Source organism: Carassius gibelio, chromosome B7 (genome assembly GCF_023724105.1).
Source record: "Carassius gibelio isolate Cgi1373 ecotype wild population from Czech Republic chromosome B7, carGib1.2-hapl.c, whole genome shotgun sequence".
Lineage (NCBI taxonomy): Eukaryota > Metazoa > Chordata > Actinopteri > Cypriniformes > Cyprinidae > Carassius > Carassius gibelio.
In genome coordinates, this window is record NC_068402.1 from 7,131,959 (window position 1) to 7,150,039 (window position 18,081).

The window sequence follows — 18,081 nt, forward strand, 5'->3', positions numbered from 1 at the left end:
TACTGCCATGGCATGATTTCTCTAGACTTGTAACACATTAATACCATGTTTTTAATACAGGTACAATGATAGTTTTCTGGTTTAATATACTGCATCATGGCATTCTTAAATAAAATGCTGTAAAATATAGTTGTCAAACACCACTGTGGTATTACAACCAGATACCATCACTATACCATGGTACCACTTTTGTAAGAGGAATATAATGAACACACACTGTTTTATTGCTGATACATAAGTTATCGGCAGAGCCATAAGATGCCTATGACAATACAATGCACCATGCCTTAAATGAGCATTACCAGGGTATCATGTCCAAACCATGGTAATACCATCTCATGTAATTTATTTTGATAGATATATATATATATATATATATATATATATATATATATATATATATATATATATATATATTAGATATATATTTTTCATTTGATTAGTCATAGATAGATAGATAGATAGATACCAGGAAAAGAAGACTTAGCTAAACCTACACACATTCACACATCTTTCTAACCTGTGTGTCCTCTCCACTGTCAGCAGGATGGTAGTTTTTGCCTGTTGCCCACCCGCTCTGACTCCCGAGGTGGAGGTGAGTGTTGGCTTGTGGGGGGCTGGTGAAGCAGGGCCGGGGGGCCACAGCTCGGGTGGGCACCTGCGGGATGGGGAGGGCGCTGTGGATCGGCTTCGGCAGTCCAGACTTCATGTTAGTGACCACCAGGATAGCAGGCATCTTCCCCTGGACTCAGAACCAGTCCACTGTATCCCGCCACACACTGTAGCATCCAGCGTTCTTGAGATATTATTCCCAATTCAGTCCCTATTACAGTCTTCAAAAACGAAAGAGCGATCCACCTGTATGTTGGCCAGTCCGAGATGCTTTTCCAAAAGCAAATGTGAATCCGTTTAGCTCTTTAGGTTTTCCTGAAGTACTTAACCCAACATGGAAAATCCATGGCAGGAGAAAAATCACAGCATCATGGGAAGGGCAGGAATATAGAAGAGCAACGAACGTATGACAGCAGCGAATGGTGCTCAGCTGGTTACTGCAGGGATTTGAATGCACTAGTCCATGATCTCTCTCTCTCGGTCTCTCTCTCTCTCTATCTAGGTTTAAACTCTCAAGCAGGTGTGGCTTTAAGACAGCAGCAGTAACTAGTGGCTCCTGCTTGACACCAGTATATAAGCACTAGTTTTCTCTCAGCTGTGTGGTGCACACTCCCATAAACACACACACACACACACCCCTCCCATCTTCATAGAGGACGTCAGAACAAATGAGCGGCATGAAGCAGCAAAGGCTGGATATGATTAGCTGGTGTGTATGTGTGTGTTTTGTTGAGCACGGAAGGAACTATGCATGTCTTACATGTGCAAATGCTGGAGATTAGAATTGACAGCTTGTGTGTGTGACTCTCTTTCTCTCTGCATTGGGTGTGTGTGTGTGTGTGTGTTTGAGAGGGAGATGCAGTGTTCTCCATGTTGTGGGCTTTCCTCCAGGCACACTGCATGCAGTAGATGTCAAATGAGGCGAAGGGTACTTGCAGGGATTAGTGTGTATCTCATACTTCTCTGTTTTTATTCATTATTTCTTTCTCGTAGACTCGTTAATCACTGCAGAGATCCACCTCTGTTTCTCTGTCTTTGTTTTTAATGAATTTTAGAATGATAAAGCAGTTTAGTGAGACATGGAAGATCATAAATCCAGCATATAAGAGTTTTTTGTACATTTCTTTATTTAGCAGATGCTTTTATCCCAAGTGACTTAAATGTGAGTAATACAAGTACAAGTGATTAATCAGGGTAAAATCAAGGGCTGCCGTATCAAATGCCAAAGCTAAGAATATATATAAGCTAATATATTATTTACTTTCTATTAATCAAAAAATACTTAATATATATATTTTTTTAAACACTCAGACACATACTAAAACATATTTGAAAATACATAATAATATATATAAATGTACATTCTATAAACACAAAGTCCTGACTTTCTTTCTTGGTCTCACGCAGTAACAAGGCAAGCTCTGCCTCTTCATTAACTTTTGGCAACTATCTAGTAATTGCAGGGTCTGGTTCAGAGCCTTCAGTATTGATGTTGCAATGTTATGAGCTTAGTGGTTAGAAACATTAAAGACAGAGACACCATCTGGTTGAAAACATTAGCTATATATGCATTAACTACTATGCGCCAGCCAATTGCAATGTAATACTCAATTAATGTCCACCTAATGACTTCTGGATCAATATCCTACCATCTGTAGCCTATATCATGACAGTTTATGATCTTAGTCCAGAGGCGGGAGAGTAAGATAGGCATTAACAGTATAATTCCCCTAAAAACGAGGGCTAGTTCATTTAAACATAAAAATAATGTAATTTAAAGGTATAGTTCACACAAAAAAGACAATTCTTTCATTAATTACTCATGTCAGGTCCTTAAGCCCTTCATTTATCTTCGGAGCACAAATTGAAAAATGAGGTCTAGTGTTGTTTTGGACTCCATTGACTTTCATTGTATAGTCTTCAAAATTCTTAAACATCTCTGAAAGATACTGTACATCCTTTGAACTGAACGATTTTGGTTTCCAAAGGCCAAACATGATCTCAAATGATACAATAATAAAGGATCTTAGAATCTTTCATTTAATTTCCCTGACTTCCCAGCAACGACAAACCTAGTTATTTGCCACCACACCCAACTGCAGACAGTTGCATTTCAGGAAACTACTGTATGACCGCAGACAATGGACGCTACCCGAGAATAACGCCGCTGCCCATTACAATTAGACTTTAACATACTGACACTGTTCAATCCAACACAACATTTCAAATTCAGGTTAATGGATCGGTGGAGATGCTCACTCATAATCACACTGACAGAGTTCAGTCATTTGTGAAATGAAAGGGAGTGAAGTAATGAGAAGATTGAGGTCTCGAGAGAGAGCGTTGATGTCCTCATGTCTTCCCAGAACAACACGCTGTGTGCCTCCTAAAGCATAATCCTGTTACCCATAATGCAAATCTGCATGCATTCTGTATTTCTGTGCATAGAGTACATAAAACAATTAAATTAATTTAAATGCATTATCTTACTAGGTGTACGCTAGGGCTGTCACTTTTGTGAAAAAAATCATTTTAGATTTTTAAGACATAAGAGTTCATTGAATCGATTGTAAAATCGATTTTCCATGTAAAAAAAAAAAAAAGACGTTTCCTTTTTCAACGTCAAATAACAGACGAATGTAAAGAGAGCGCTGGAAACGCACAAGTCAGCAATATTTCTTATTTATTGGCATGAAGTTTCGTGCAGAATAACAAACAGAGTGCAACATTCTCGAAAAAATATATATGCAGAGGGGACGGCTGCCATAACAAAAGAAAAAGATCACTGCAGGCTTCAACCCGGCTGCATTTATGATTTAGGCAATTCAAAAATCTCCAAGATTATTTTAAATAATGATTCAATCCATTTCAAACAACTGTTCAAAAAGAAGATGCACTCCGACCGCACTGATGTCCCTGGGACACTTAGGTACAGCTGCGCCAATTTTCCACCACAAAAGCCGTTCACTGTCAGCTTGCAATGGTCCTTTTCATAACTCAGAATTTCCTGTAACTAGATGCGCGAATGAGGCGAATTCGCGACTAACGCGCCGCGAGACCTCCAGACGCGCGTAAACGCGTTTTTACATTGACTTAACATTAAAATCATTTGCGCCATACACTCTATTCACGCAGCATAAGAGGTCGCTTTCGAGGTCACTGGGTCTGGGGCGTAAATTTGCTGGTATTTTCTGTATAGCTTTCGCAAAGCATAATGCACTTTCGGAATTCTTTATTTTCTTTTTCTGCTTGTTTGTGAGTTTTGTTACATCTATATTATTTAATTGTTTAATTATTTTAAAATTAATACTGTACATATTTGGTTAAAATCAATTACCTATTTTCATTTTCGAAACTTTTTTTGGTTGGTCCGATCGATTGTGCAATCGATTTTCGAACTAAAAGGGACAGCCCTAGTGTACGCAATGCAAAGTGAAGAGCAACTAGAAGAACAAAATGCAGATCTGAACAGATGAATAAATGAGATCAAAATGAAAAAAATCATCTTCCAGCAGTGGTCTCATTTGAAGGCCATGCTTTTAAGTCATTGCCAAGGCAACCTCTGTTCTCGTTCTGCTGGGTAATTCAAGAGCAGTCACTGCCGTTTCACCACATCTGTCAATGAAGCACAAGAAAAATATCCAATAACACAGTGACGACCGGCTCCACTGAGGATTACTGTGGAAATGGTGTAATTGAAGTCTGATTGACGGCTTTTATCTTTCAATTTAAATTGAAACAGTTGCAGGTGTGTAATAACCCATTAATCCAATTTTGATTGCAACAGTAAATGATTTTATACTTACAACACACAGTTGTGCAGTCTAATGAGAGGTTAGAGGAATAAATTAGCTAAAAAGATCAGCATACAGATAATCAGATACCACAGATCTTGTACAGCTGAACACTTACTGTAAAGAACTACGGATTAAAGAGGCAGTTAAGTGATGCAGTTCATCATATTCCAAGTCACAGCAGGTATCAATCATATTTTATATGCAAACCAATCCCAAAAAAATGAATACAAACTTGTACAACTGAAATATCTGCAAATATTTGTTGATTCTTTATTCATTATCCTAAAAAACTGAATTATAGATGCCAAGAAAAAGACGTCATGTGACCACAGCACGTTGCTCTAATGAAGCGTGCGTAATTAACTCATAATTAGCTTCCATTTGCCTCCTGCGCTCTGTCTTCTCCACCCCATGCTGCAAAACGACTATTTTAATATGAGACACATCTTAATGCCCCTGTATTACAATCTGAATTCTCATTTCATACACTCTAATTCTCCCATACTAAATTAAGATGCTAATACGCATTCATTATGATTAGTGCTGCTTCTTCAACTGTGATGGTGGATCTGAGATCTCAACTAATGTCTCCACATATCATTTAAATAGGCATTGTTGTACTTAAAACTCTGAAACCCTCTAAATAATCAGCTTTAAAACCTGCTGAAAAAGAAATGTTGCGGCGGTTGTCTGAGCTACAGCGAACAGACACAACACAAGTACGCTAATGTAAGCCAAGAGGCACTTAACTATTGATCAAACATTTCCATCTGCTAGCGTTCACGTTCACTTCTGAGAGCTGAATTCAAGTCATTTCATTCCAGTTCGAGCAGCAAACATTGAGATTAGTGTTTCATCATTTCTCATTTTCATTCTAGGATTTCATTTTTACTGTCACTTTTTTGTCCATTTAATGCTCTAGTTGAACTGATGGACTTTTATTGACTGGGAATGATCACTTTACCTTAGTGCTCTGACACAAAAGCAGAGGTTGAAATCTCAAAGCCAACACAAACTATTACTCCTTACTAACTTAAGAAATCCTGAATGTCTCATTAGTCAAGTGCGAAAGGGATCTCATATGTGTTGTGTTGTTTGGCCGCATGAAGCCTTGTTCTGGAAACCGGAGGAAGATCGCTCCACAGGGAGGCAAGCGTTTTTTTGAAACATATACACTGTATCTTCAAATGTGCCGTGATGTAAAATTAAGTACATCATTCATCAAAACAATGCATACCATATTTAGCATCTAGTATTCAAAGACATAATGTTGGAAGCGACTTTATCCTACCGATTCCCTTGTTACAGTTCACTTCTGACCTCAGGACAGTGGATAAACACAACATTAACAATAATTCAGTGGCTTTGTACATTTCATATTAATAAATAACTTGGTAGCACTTTATTTTACAGTCCTGTTCCTCATGTACATACTATGTACTTATTATAGTACTTACAATAACTATGTAATAACTAGGTACTAACCCTGACCCTACCCCTAAACCTAACCCTACCCCATGTAGATACCCTGTATTACCAGAACCTTCTTATATAAATACACTGTAAGTACACTATAAGTACATGTTAGTACACGTACTGTAAAATAAAGTGTAACCAATAACTTTTCTACCTTAACAAAATATATGATTAAAAAAAATGTACATGTATTCTAGTTTATATACTTAATCTTAAAATATACCTATAAATATAAATATTTTGTTAACCTATCAATCAAAACATTTGAGAGTGAAGAAAATATTATTTGATAATGGAGAAACTACAGTTGTAAGTCAGAAACTAGTAAAACTACAGTTATAACTTGTTACATTTCAATATCATTTTGTGCATTCTTAATTGAAATATATTTTAAGTCATTAAGTATATATTTTACAAATGCATGCATATATATTCCATCTTGTTAGATATTTACAACCTGATATTTAATTGATTTCACATCTTTCAAATTCGTAAAAAAGCACAGTGCATTTAGAGTTATTTTAGAGTGCATCACATATTTTATTCTCATCTGAGCTTGTTCTGTTGTGGGTCCGTTGCGTGTGTGAGAGTGTTTACGCAGTTAGCTGTATAACTCAGCTTGACCCAGAATAACAGGAGTGGAGGTCACCCAAACACACTCAACACTCAGCCGACTGGCTGGACTCCACTCTCCAAAATAACACACTATCACGGGGGAAAATTTGAACAAGGACGGCCAAGTGTGGACTACTGACAGGTTATGAGTTGGAAACATTACCAGAGACACATGCAGTCAGAATATTAGAACAAGCTGAGAAATAAATGCTGATATAAAGCAAGGCGTGCATGCGGAGTCGACCCACACACACTCACACATACAAAACAAAACAGTGGCATCCCGCTGCGAGGTATCCCAAAAATAATCTCTCCAGGAGCTGCTGTGACCCTAAGCTGTCAAAAGCAGTCACTCCAGGGATAAAAGAACACATCTTCCTGAAACCTGAACTCATTTATCTTCATCTCAGCTGACGCTGTCACATCCAGAAAGACTCTCAGATCAGCTCCTGTGAGTCAGGCGAGTTCGCAGGAGTCAGGCTGAGTGTGTGATCTGTTTTGTGGGAGTCGCTGCCAACAGAACACATAAGCATGCACCAAAAAAAGTACTGCGGCAATACAGTACTATAGTACAGTTATGGTATCAGACACTGCATCAATACCATGGTACTGAAATCCATATAAAATGGTATTTACATGATACTTTAGTATAGTGTAGTATAGTATATTGCAACTAACGATTATTTTTTCTGTCGACTAATCTAACGATTATTTTTTCGATTAGTGGACTACTCTAACGATTATTTTATTACAATAAATAATGAATCTAATGTTCTTTTTTTGATTAGCTAATGAATCCTTTGGATAAGTTTACAAAAAAAAAATGTAAGTACAACTTCTAATATAATATTTCAACCTTTATTCATTTTCAACCAGTGTGATTGAAGTTTTTACAGTATAAAATAATAAAGAGGCAAAGAAAATTATTTTACTATGGTAAGTATGAGTTTACGATAGCGCTTATAATTAAACCACAGTAGCCAAATTGACAGTTGTCTGAGACGTCATGAAATGTTCTTTAGCATCACAAACCATAAAATGTAGTCAGGGTTCTGCTATGGTTTAGCATGATTTCCAGAGATCTGGAGCTGATTCGGGGTAGCTCGGTGGTTTGTGACTGTTGTCTTGCGGCGCACTGTCTTTTAAGGGGCCGTTCACATATCGCGTCTTTTAGTTCGTTATTTCCAATGTAGGCGAGCGGTATGCGCGTTAATAATGGAAGCGACGCGGTCGCAACGCGCAAGCGAAGACAGGCGCGTCCGCACCGCATCGAGTTAAAAACATCTCAACTTTTCAGAATGCCGCAAGCGCACCGCGGGTCATGTGACAAGAACTAACCAATCACCTTCATCCTTTCCCGTAACAACGTTAAAAGCTCAGCTAAGATGAGGGAACAGCTGATCATAGCTGTATATTGATTGCCATTTTGAAATAAATTTAGCAGAAGAGCTACTGCAAGCAATTTTTAGTGCTGCAAATCCATTTATCCTTTGTTGAAATTTCCACGTCTTCAAGTCACCTTTATTTACAATGGGGAAAATATTTATTTGATCCCCTGCTGATTTTGTAAGTCTGACATTTTTATGGTAGGTTTATTTTAATGGACAGAGACAGAATACAGAAAAAAAAAACATATTATATTTGCATTTTAGTGAGTGAAATAAGTATTTGATCCCCTACCAACCAGCAGGAATTCTGTCTCCCACAGATTGGTTATGTGCCCATGAGGAACACAGATTAGTCACGTCACTTTAAGAAGTTCCTCCTAATGTCAGCTCGTTAGGTGTATAAGACACCTGTCCACACAATCTGTATCTTCCATTCCAAACTCTCTCACCACCACGAGCAAGACCTAAGAGCTGACAGAGGATGTCAGAGACAAGATTGTAGATCTGCACAAGGCTGGGATGGACTACAAGTCCATCAGCAAGAAGCTTGGTCAAACTTGAGCAAATACTTATTTCACTCATTGAAATGCAAAGCAATTTCTAAACTTATATAATAATTTTTTTCTGGATTTTTTGGTTGGTATTCTATCTCTATCCGTTAAAATAAGCCAACCATAAAGATGACAGACCCTTCATTTTTTTGTAAGTGGGCAAAATTACAAAATCAGCAGGTGATCAAATAAATATTTCCCCATTGTATATAGCCCTTTATATAAAACAGATACAATACAAATGCAATTTAGCTATAAAGCAGCTCTTCAGCCTAATTCAGGTTTGTTTTCATCTGATAGTGTCAGTACTGTCAAATCAATAAAATTACCAAATAAACCCCAAATAAGGAAGCAAAAGGCAACAGCAGAAAGGAACCCAAACTCCATCAGGTGACATAAATGGAAAATAAAAACTTTGGGACATGGGACTCGCATTAGTGGTACAATGCATTAGTGAATAGCTCAGTCTAGTATATTATTTTGGGCAGAATAATATATAGTAATGTAGTGCAGCAGCATGGTAAAGTACAGTACTGTATAACACAGTGCAAGCATGATTCAACATTCAATAACCTTAACAACATAACATCAAACATTAAGACCATCTGTTGTCACAACAAACCGTACTGTAAAGCATACGCCAGTGCTTCATGTGGTCGAGCTTCACCAGCTCCCAACGCTTCGCTCTGATCTGGAGCGCAACCAACCACACACAGAGCAAAGACACGGAGGAAACGTTCCCCAACACACGACTACGCTCTCATTTCCTGCCCTCATGCTTCAGGGGGACGGGAATCAGTGTTTTCAATTTAACAACACAATATAAAGAGCAGTAAAGAGGAAGCATACAGCTCGGAAAATAATCAGCCCCAGCATGTCAGGGATAATCCAAATACAGAACAGAAGGGAAAACAGGGAGAACTGCATAATACGGGACTAATTAAATCTTTCATTGTGAGTGCACTTTGTTTCACTTTGCTAGGAGACATAAAATCGAGGCAAACATTCACACAACTCTTTAAACGGGGGCCTTTTGTGAAGATTTGTGATATGGAAATAATGCATTGCGATGAAAGGCAACAGCGGTTCTAGCCAAACAGCCTTCGGTACAATCCCTCTATAAATAATGGAGTAATTGCTTTGTTAAATGGAGTTAAAGTTGGCAGAACGTTCCAGCAATAAGAAAAGGTGCGAAAACAAGACAAATCCTCCCTTGATGTGGCTGATGAACATTTCGCTGCACTGGAACTCACTTCAGGCATCTTGGTGCAATAAAACAAGAAGCAATTTTACGAGACGATGCTTCTAATATTAAAACCACCCAAGTGGACTCAGTTCACCTACGTCTAATAGACGCATATGCAGTCAGTTTTTGGAGGAAGCAAATAAAATTCAACCGTTTCTGATATCTGATACATTTTATGCAAGTTAAACAGTTATAAAGATCTACAAATGTTTTTAGTTTAGTTTTCAGTAAATATTAGCAAATGCACAAAATTTCATATTTTTGCATCTAAAAAAAACGGAGGTGTTTTCCTGTATTAAACTATATGGGCCTTAAAACCTGGTGTATTAAATTCTTTTAACAAAACACATATATATTAACCTATGTCTGATGGACGAGTATAGGTTTAGCTTTTGGAGAAAATTACAAAAATTCAACCGTTTTCTGATATTTGATATGCAACTGTTATTTACACATGCACATTTATGAAAGGAATCTGCTCTGTAGATCTCATTGGTTTACATTACAAACTATCAGAACTTTATCTTTCTTATTTGCCACATTAATATAAACTGAAACTACAGATAAATGCATATTTTTGCTCGGTTTGGGCACCTAAAAAAATGAGATCCATAACTCATAATCAGTTCTTGGAGGAAATGAATAAAATTGAACTGTTTTCCATCTAAAAGCTCCAAATATGTCAGGTGGGTCCTAAAAATAGCTTTCATCGGTACTTCTGAGCATCTTTGTGAAGCCCAACCTGAAAGACCTACTTAGCCATCTGTGCTGTCCTTTCAGTTTCGTAAAAGAGTGTCTGCAATTTACTGGGACAAGCCTAAAGGAAAAGTACAAGAAGTTGACTCAAAATCAAGCCAATTGAACCATGGTTATGGTTTATGGTGGTTTAACTTCTTGACAGACATTCACATACAATATTCATTTACTGGCAGGTTATATTATGTCCGAAACAACTCGATCGCGTCCAGAGCTGAAGGTCATTGACTGGGTCTGCTGCAGATGGGTGATAGAGGTCCAGTCTAGCAGTAATGACAATCCTTCTTAACGAGATCAGATTTAAAGGTGAGCGCACATGCAGAGGGAAATCCGTTAAACAGCTTAAAGGATGCCGGTGGCGGGTGTCTTAGCATATGCTAAAACCGACATCTCCTCTCTAACCATAATCCTGCCTTCTTCTAATGGCACTGCATGCTAATGTCTAGCTGAGAGTTCAAAGTTAGGACGCATTAAGATTTAGATGTGGACTTGATTTTGTTTTTTAACCATTTGATCTGTAAACAATCATTTAATTTCAAAAGTTGTAAACAAAGATTATTGGAGTGTGTTCAGTGTTCATCAAATAGTTTTTCATGTAGTTGAAAATCTAAGCGAAGAATTACGTTTTTGTTATTAAATTTGGGTAATGAGCTCATATGCTCTTTTGGTTGCTCTTTTGGGTTTTCAGGTAATAAATTAAACTAGTCTTGGTAAAGATCTTCAGCAACAAGCTGCCTCTCGATATTCCCCATGTTTTGTGCATTGAAAAAAAAAACTAACTGAAGAAGTGCTAATTAAACCATTTGGTTTCTCCTTTCCCAAACTAATTTCTTATCAATTTCTCAGACTATTTCTTGTTTTGGAGGAAAAGTTTTGCCTTAGTGGAATATTTTGGCTATCATGTCTTTGTCTCAATTCCATAAAACGGGAATTGGGGGCGGGGGGGTTCAGCTTAAATGTTAGGGCATATGTACTGTTACTGTTGGCTAAAATGTAAATAGGAATTCACACGATTGAGATTTCCTCATGAGGGTTAAAGATTTCACCAAAAGATTTTGCTTGTGTTCAAGTTGGACACAAGAATCCTCCTCACTGACCAACAGAAAGCTGCTTGTTTTGAAAGTACTCTATTGTCAACAAACTTCACGAGACTGCACATTCATGCTAAAACTTCGCCAATCTGCCACAATTTCATCGAGCTGTCATGAACGCCGACAAGACAGTGAAGTCTGTGCATCGGCTTCAGCTCAAAGCAGACGTGGAATCACTCTAATTTGGGGAGAAACAAACAAAAATGAGCACAGTGTGTTGTTCTGGAAGAGCATTAGCTCTTGTTTATATGTTGAGACCCAAATCTCTTGCGGCGTCCTCTGCTAGCCCCAACTGTGTCACATCGCATGACCGCTGTGGCCGGATTTTTTAAGTCTCGACGATAAAAGCCAGACAGAAGCACAGAAGAGCCTCTGGCTCACAGAACAGACGAGAGCGTCTGAGAGTGGTTGAATAAGGATCGTATCCTTAAACATGACAACACAACCTTTCATAAGCCTGAAACAGCTTAACCTGAAACCCATAGGTCTAACATCTCAACCCCTTGCACTTCCTACAGGATCTTACAGGCTTATAGCACTACTGAACATGGTCAATGGGCTTCCCAAAAGCTTTGCGGTCACTTTGCAGGCACTTTTCCTACTGAACTACTCAAAATGCCATCATTGAATATCATCTTTCTTCTGGTGTCACATGTGACCCAATTCAGAGCTCTCTTACTTCTGCACCTACAGCTACAGATAAACTTTGCTTTAGAGTTGAATTAAAATGCTGCAGCAGGAGGAGAAGGCTTTGACAGCCCCCTACCCTTCTAAGGCCCAATCACTCGCACATCCCTAAGGGCCGCGCGGCAGACACAAGCTGACTGTTCACAAAGTGACAGCAAAGCATGGGCTTTCCTTCTTTCTTCTCTGAGCCTGAATATAAATGGCTGGGCCCAAGGGCCAAGAAATTCAGCTGATAAGGTTTTTAACACAAGCTCAGTAGTGGTAATTTGCATGAACTCTCAGTTAAAAGCTTGACTTAATGGTGTCATAATGCAGCAGTGGTAACCAGGGTCATTTCAGGTAAAAATAAAAACATGGAATATTTATAAGCAAAAACTCTGTACTATATAGAAACTGAAGGCAGGGATCTGACGTCTGTTATCAGATCCAAGCTCAACGAGGTTTAAGGTCTTGTAATCAATAATTATTATTATATTATTTTATATTGTAGAGTTATATTTTTATTGTTATATTTTTGAAATATTTATCATGGAACATCACATATAATTATATATATATATATATATATATATATATATATATATATATATATATATATATATATATATATATATATATATATATATATATATGTGATATTTCATGCTAAATATTTCAAAATAATATGTAATATTATAATAATAATAATTATTTAAAATAACATTAATAATAAAACATGTTTAAAATATGTTATATACATACTTTATTTTATATACACATTAAACCAATACAATATTGTGTAAATACATCACATTATTTTGAAATAAATAGCCACAATTATACACACACACACACATAAACATAAAAATATACATAAAACCAAATATACAAAAAAAAAAATTAGTAATATTGAGTATGCATGTGTATCTAAAATTTTGCGTCTAGTGACTGAAATTATAATTATAAAATATAACTCTCTATGATTCTGTCTAACAGCAAGGGATTGATTAATTAAGCTGCTGAAAATAGTTACATTTTCATAGTTTCTTTCTTAAATAATAAATGATGAAGCAGAGCAGCAGACATTTCAAAACCAGCTGTTAAAGTCAAATTCATTTGGATATGAAGATCCCATCTGTTCCAGTTCATTTGGAAACTCAATCAAACCGCTTGGGTGGTGCATGCAAACACGCCATGTCCCATTGCTGCAATTCGAGAGTAAAAGATGGAGTGTGCAGTCACAAGCTACAACAATTGGAAGGAGAGCACAAATAATGACTGTTTCCACACTGGTTTCTCAAACACACCACCTGTGAGCCTGAGTTTGGAAGAACATCTGGATTTAACAGAGAAGATGTGAATGTTTACAAACAGTCTGCATCATGTGCTAGCCCGAGGGACACAAACAGTTAGACAAGACAACACAATGCATCTGAACGATCTGCTCCTTTAAGAGGCAGGCAGCAGGAAAAGAGACTGTGACCTTCTAAATGTGACTCACACTTTATACCCACGGCAAACATGACACAAACACAGCATCTATGACTGCTGACTCCTCTGCACCGAAGCTCTCATAATCTAATTGAGAACAAAACTGAATGAACACAGTGTAAGAATATTTGGAAAGTGCTGGCCTTTTCCTACACAACATTTCCAACAAATTAGGTCAGAATTATGTAAAAGGGGTTCGCGTCTGGCTAAAATCACACACTGCAACAACAGCTTGATGCACTCAATATTAAGACAGCAAGAAAATGAGTTAAAATGTAAAAAAAAAAAAAAAAAAAAAATTATAATAATAATATAACAATATCAATCATTAAATTTAAAAAAGAATAATTAAAATATAATAAATAAACAAAACAAACATCAATAAAAACAATGAATACATATGTTCTTGAGAAGAGATTAATTGTGTTAAATTCAATATATGAAAGCCTATCTCTCAATTTTTCTTAATTGAAAGTTATAAAGTCCAATTCTGAGGCGGGAAAAGACTGATATTTTTTCAGAATTGCTAGTTTATACCGCCCAATTCGGACTTTATTTCTAATTAGCGACTTTACATCATTCAATTTTAAGAAAAAAGTCAGACTTGTGAGATTAAAAGTAGCAAATACCTTTTTATTATAGTATAGTTTTTTTGTTTTTGTTTTTGTGGTGGAAATTGGCTTCCATACCATTGTCAAATGTCCATTCCAAACTCTTTTATAACGTTTGTTGTGCAATAAAATTTGGTAAAATTAATTAAACTGAATAAAATTAATTAATAACTAAACATCAATTCATAGTTTTTTCCTGTTTGTACCCTTTATGACCCTGACTTTCTATATTCTTGTGACCTTAACTGAACTTTCAGACTTAACCTAAAGCTACTTATGCTAAAGCATATGCTTAATGAGTCTTGATTTGCATTATAAATATAAAAAAATACATTAGTTATTTGACATATTCTATTTGACACTCTTTAACCCTGTAAAATAAGTAAAGTACAGTTGTTATCTTGTTCTACCTGATTAGACCCATACAATTCACTTTAGAACAACAACAACAACAACAAAAATTGTGATGAAAACTAATTTCCTGCTCTAGAGGAACCATTAATCACCTACACAATAAATCTACTGGCGTCCTTTGAGGTGAGAATCATGGTGAGGAACGTTCTGGAAGAGCTGTCTCTTGCCAAGAGGCACAACTACACGTGAACCAGGAGAAAGTCAGAGTCGCTGGGAAGAGAGATAAGCGTGTGGGATTAAACCGGCATGAAGCCTCCTTCTGGAGTCTGGCTCATCCCAAAAATGACTCACTGTACCAGTAAAGCCTGTGTCCGCTCCGGGACCGGCCTACCTCCCGCTGCTCCGCGCTTCCCACCACGGAAGATCAGAAAGGCCACGTTTCATCATTCATGGGGGCTGTATTGATGTAATCCCACACAAAATGTTAAATATATTTTAGCTATAGAATACATGTAATACCAAACTGAGACCATCCAGTTCAGAGAATGAGCTAATACTGCACAAACTATGACTTTCTTTACTTAATTTACAAATAATCCTAATCATAATAAATCAGGTTATATATAAACACAGGGTTAGTTCACAGTTACAAATGTATTCATATTTTTATGAATGTCATACAACTTTAACATATTATTATTTTATATGATGAACAGCCAATATTACACAGAATCAATACTATTAATTAAATATAAAAGTATTAATACATTTTCATATCTACTCATTTATGTACATGGACTGCTCATCTCTTAAAGTTTTTAATGATTTATTAATCAAAGTTATTATAAAGCAGGGAGATGTCGCAGGCCAGACTCAAACCTAAGTGGCAGCGTGAGAACCACAGTTAATCACAGCACCATTGCTTCAACTGAATGGACTGGTCAGTCATGAAACCAAACAGAAATAGTCAAGACAATTACTGTAGAATGCAGTGCTGGGAGATAACGAATTACAACTACTCATGTTACTGTAATTAAGTAGTTTTTTCATTTTGTACTTTTTTAGTATATTTTTAAAGCTGTACTATTACTTGTACTTAAGTACAAATTAAGCTAAATAATCTACTTCGTTACTTTTAAATCATAGTTCGTTACTCAGTACGCCCACAATTTGAATCAATATTCAAACTTTACTCCAGCACTCCAGTAGCCAATAAAAATATCAGATCGTAAACGGACCAATCAAAGCGCTGATATCTGAACCGCTGCAGCAGGTGAAGAGCTGATCAGACAGAAAGGGAGATCAGACTTATTTATGGACTCAGAACTTGGAGAAACAAACTACATGGTAGTGTTATCATAAATATCTATATCTGTATACTTGTATTTTTCGAACCATTAAGCATGAGGGCATGTTCTAGTACACCCCCAAAACTAATTCAAGACACTGGAAAAGAGCATAATAGGACCCATTTAACAACTCCTATCCAACCAAGATATTGAATTTAGAAATTCCTGTATCATGAACACTAATTAACACACTTTGTCAATAAGATAAAAGTGGGGTTTGTTCAAAGTTGCTATTATCCATTAACATAGATATTTGATATGATTATTTTTTGGTAATTAAATATCGCCGGCTAAAAAGTAACTAGTAACTTGTACTCTGAGCATTTTTCGAGAGGAGTACTTTTTACTTTTACTTAAGTACTGTTTTGACTGCAGTACTTTTACTTGTAATTGAGTATTATTTCATCAATGTAACAGTACTTGTACTTAAGTGCAAATTTTCAGTACTCTTTCCACCACTGGTAAAATGAACCCTGAAAGAGTGATAAGAAACTTGGCGGGAAACCCAACAATACAGGACAAACACAGCAAAAAAAAAAAAAAAAAAACACAATTAGGTCACCTCTGATGTTCCAGGCTGAAGAATCACACACACACACACACACAGGACTCTTCCATTTCTGAACACTCGGTTCCTTGTTCTCCTGTTTCCATGGAAACACACCTCTCAATTCTCTAAAGATCAAAGGAATCTATGAGGCAATGATAATGGGCTATTTTCGTCTATTAGACATTCAGTTTGATAACAGTGCTATATAAAGCACTTGTCATCTACACAAATACACAAAATAACACACACTTCATTTGAGGCTTCGTTGTTTTAGTGACTACTGTCCTGAAGAAGTATGAATTATGACGTAATAAATCTATCGATCAGTTATAGTTATACAAAGTAAAATATACTGTAAAATGTAAAAAAGGGAGTAAAATATAGAAAACAAATAAGTAAAATATAAAGTATTTTGAAGCGCTAAAAATACAAAAACTAAAAATGTTGCTACAAATACTGGAACTAAAATTAAAACTAATGCGAATAAATACTATAGTAACATGTCAATAATAGTTAAACGACACTGCTATCGCTCTCTTTCTCTATAATAACTACTATATTTCTTTTCGGTTTCTGTCATTAAAAAGCCCAATTTCTCTTTCTCACACAGACTGACAATTATTCACAGACACTCTGTGAACCAAACCCCTGTGCCACAAATTTGCCTGTTCACACGTAATTGCATGTGTGTGAGGCTGCAGGCTGTGTATAAAAACTGTCAGACTGCTCGAGGTGTAGGTCTCTCATTTGCTCACCACACACACAAACCCACCCATCAACACACACACACACACACACACACACACACAAACACGAATGTGCACGATCCCTTTTCAGGAATTCAGCTGCAGTGAAGAGAGGTCAAGGAGAATCGGCACAGAAGACAAATACTTGCAACAGCCCAGGTGGGGAAAAAGATAGAAATAGAGGAGTTATGAAAGGTGACAAGCTGATATGAGGTCACAATTTAATAACACAGACGACAAGAACAGATTAAACAGATAACAGGTGACAGTAAAGACATTCATGTTCCAAAATATACATTTTAAATAAATGCAGTTCTGTTGAATTTTCTAATTAAAAAAGTAGCACAACTGTTCTCATTTTTGATAATACTAATAAATGTTTCTTGTTCAGCAAATTGCCAAATTCGTCATTTCTGAAGGATAGTGTGACACTGAAGAGTGGAGGAATGATGTTGAAAATTCATTTTTACGTCACAGGAATAAATTACATTGTAAAATAAATTCAAAAGTATTTCACAATATTAGGATTAAATAAATGCAGCCTTTGTGAGCATTCACAATCCTCTCACCAACACAGTCAAAGTGGATGGGGATCAGTGGCTGCTAAACCCTAAAGAAGAGAGAGAGAAAAAATCCCACCCAAGCATATAAAAGTTGCCTATACTACTCATTACTTCAGCCTTTCTCAGGTCCGAGGTGTGAAAGACCGATGCTGAAAGAGGGGGGTTTCATGACCCTTTAAAAAAAGAGCTAAATATCCTGAGACACATTCACATATAAAC

The 18,081-nt window shown here is 36.6% G+C and overlaps 1 protein-coding gene across 5 annotated transcripts in view; it reads right to left on the reverse strand.

Moving 5' to 3' along the window:
- Positions 1 to 18,081, reverse strand: part of LOC127961917 (neuron navigator 2) — a 175,283-nt gene that overhangs the window by 85,889 nt on the left and 71,313 nt on the right. Inside the window, exon 1 of one of the 5 annotated variants that reach the window (XM_052561232.1) lies at positions 521 to 1,199. The exons of 3 other annotated variants lie outside the window; for them this stretch is intronic. In XM_052561232.1, coding sequence (XP_052417192.1) covers positions 521 to 736 — 216 coding nt within the window. In that variant the 5' untranslated portion in view covers positions 737 to 1,199. Of the gene's footprint in view, positions 1 to 520; positions 1,200 to 18,081 lie in introns of those variants that run through there. One more of the 5 variants, XM_052561229.1, reaches the window with a different exon arrangement.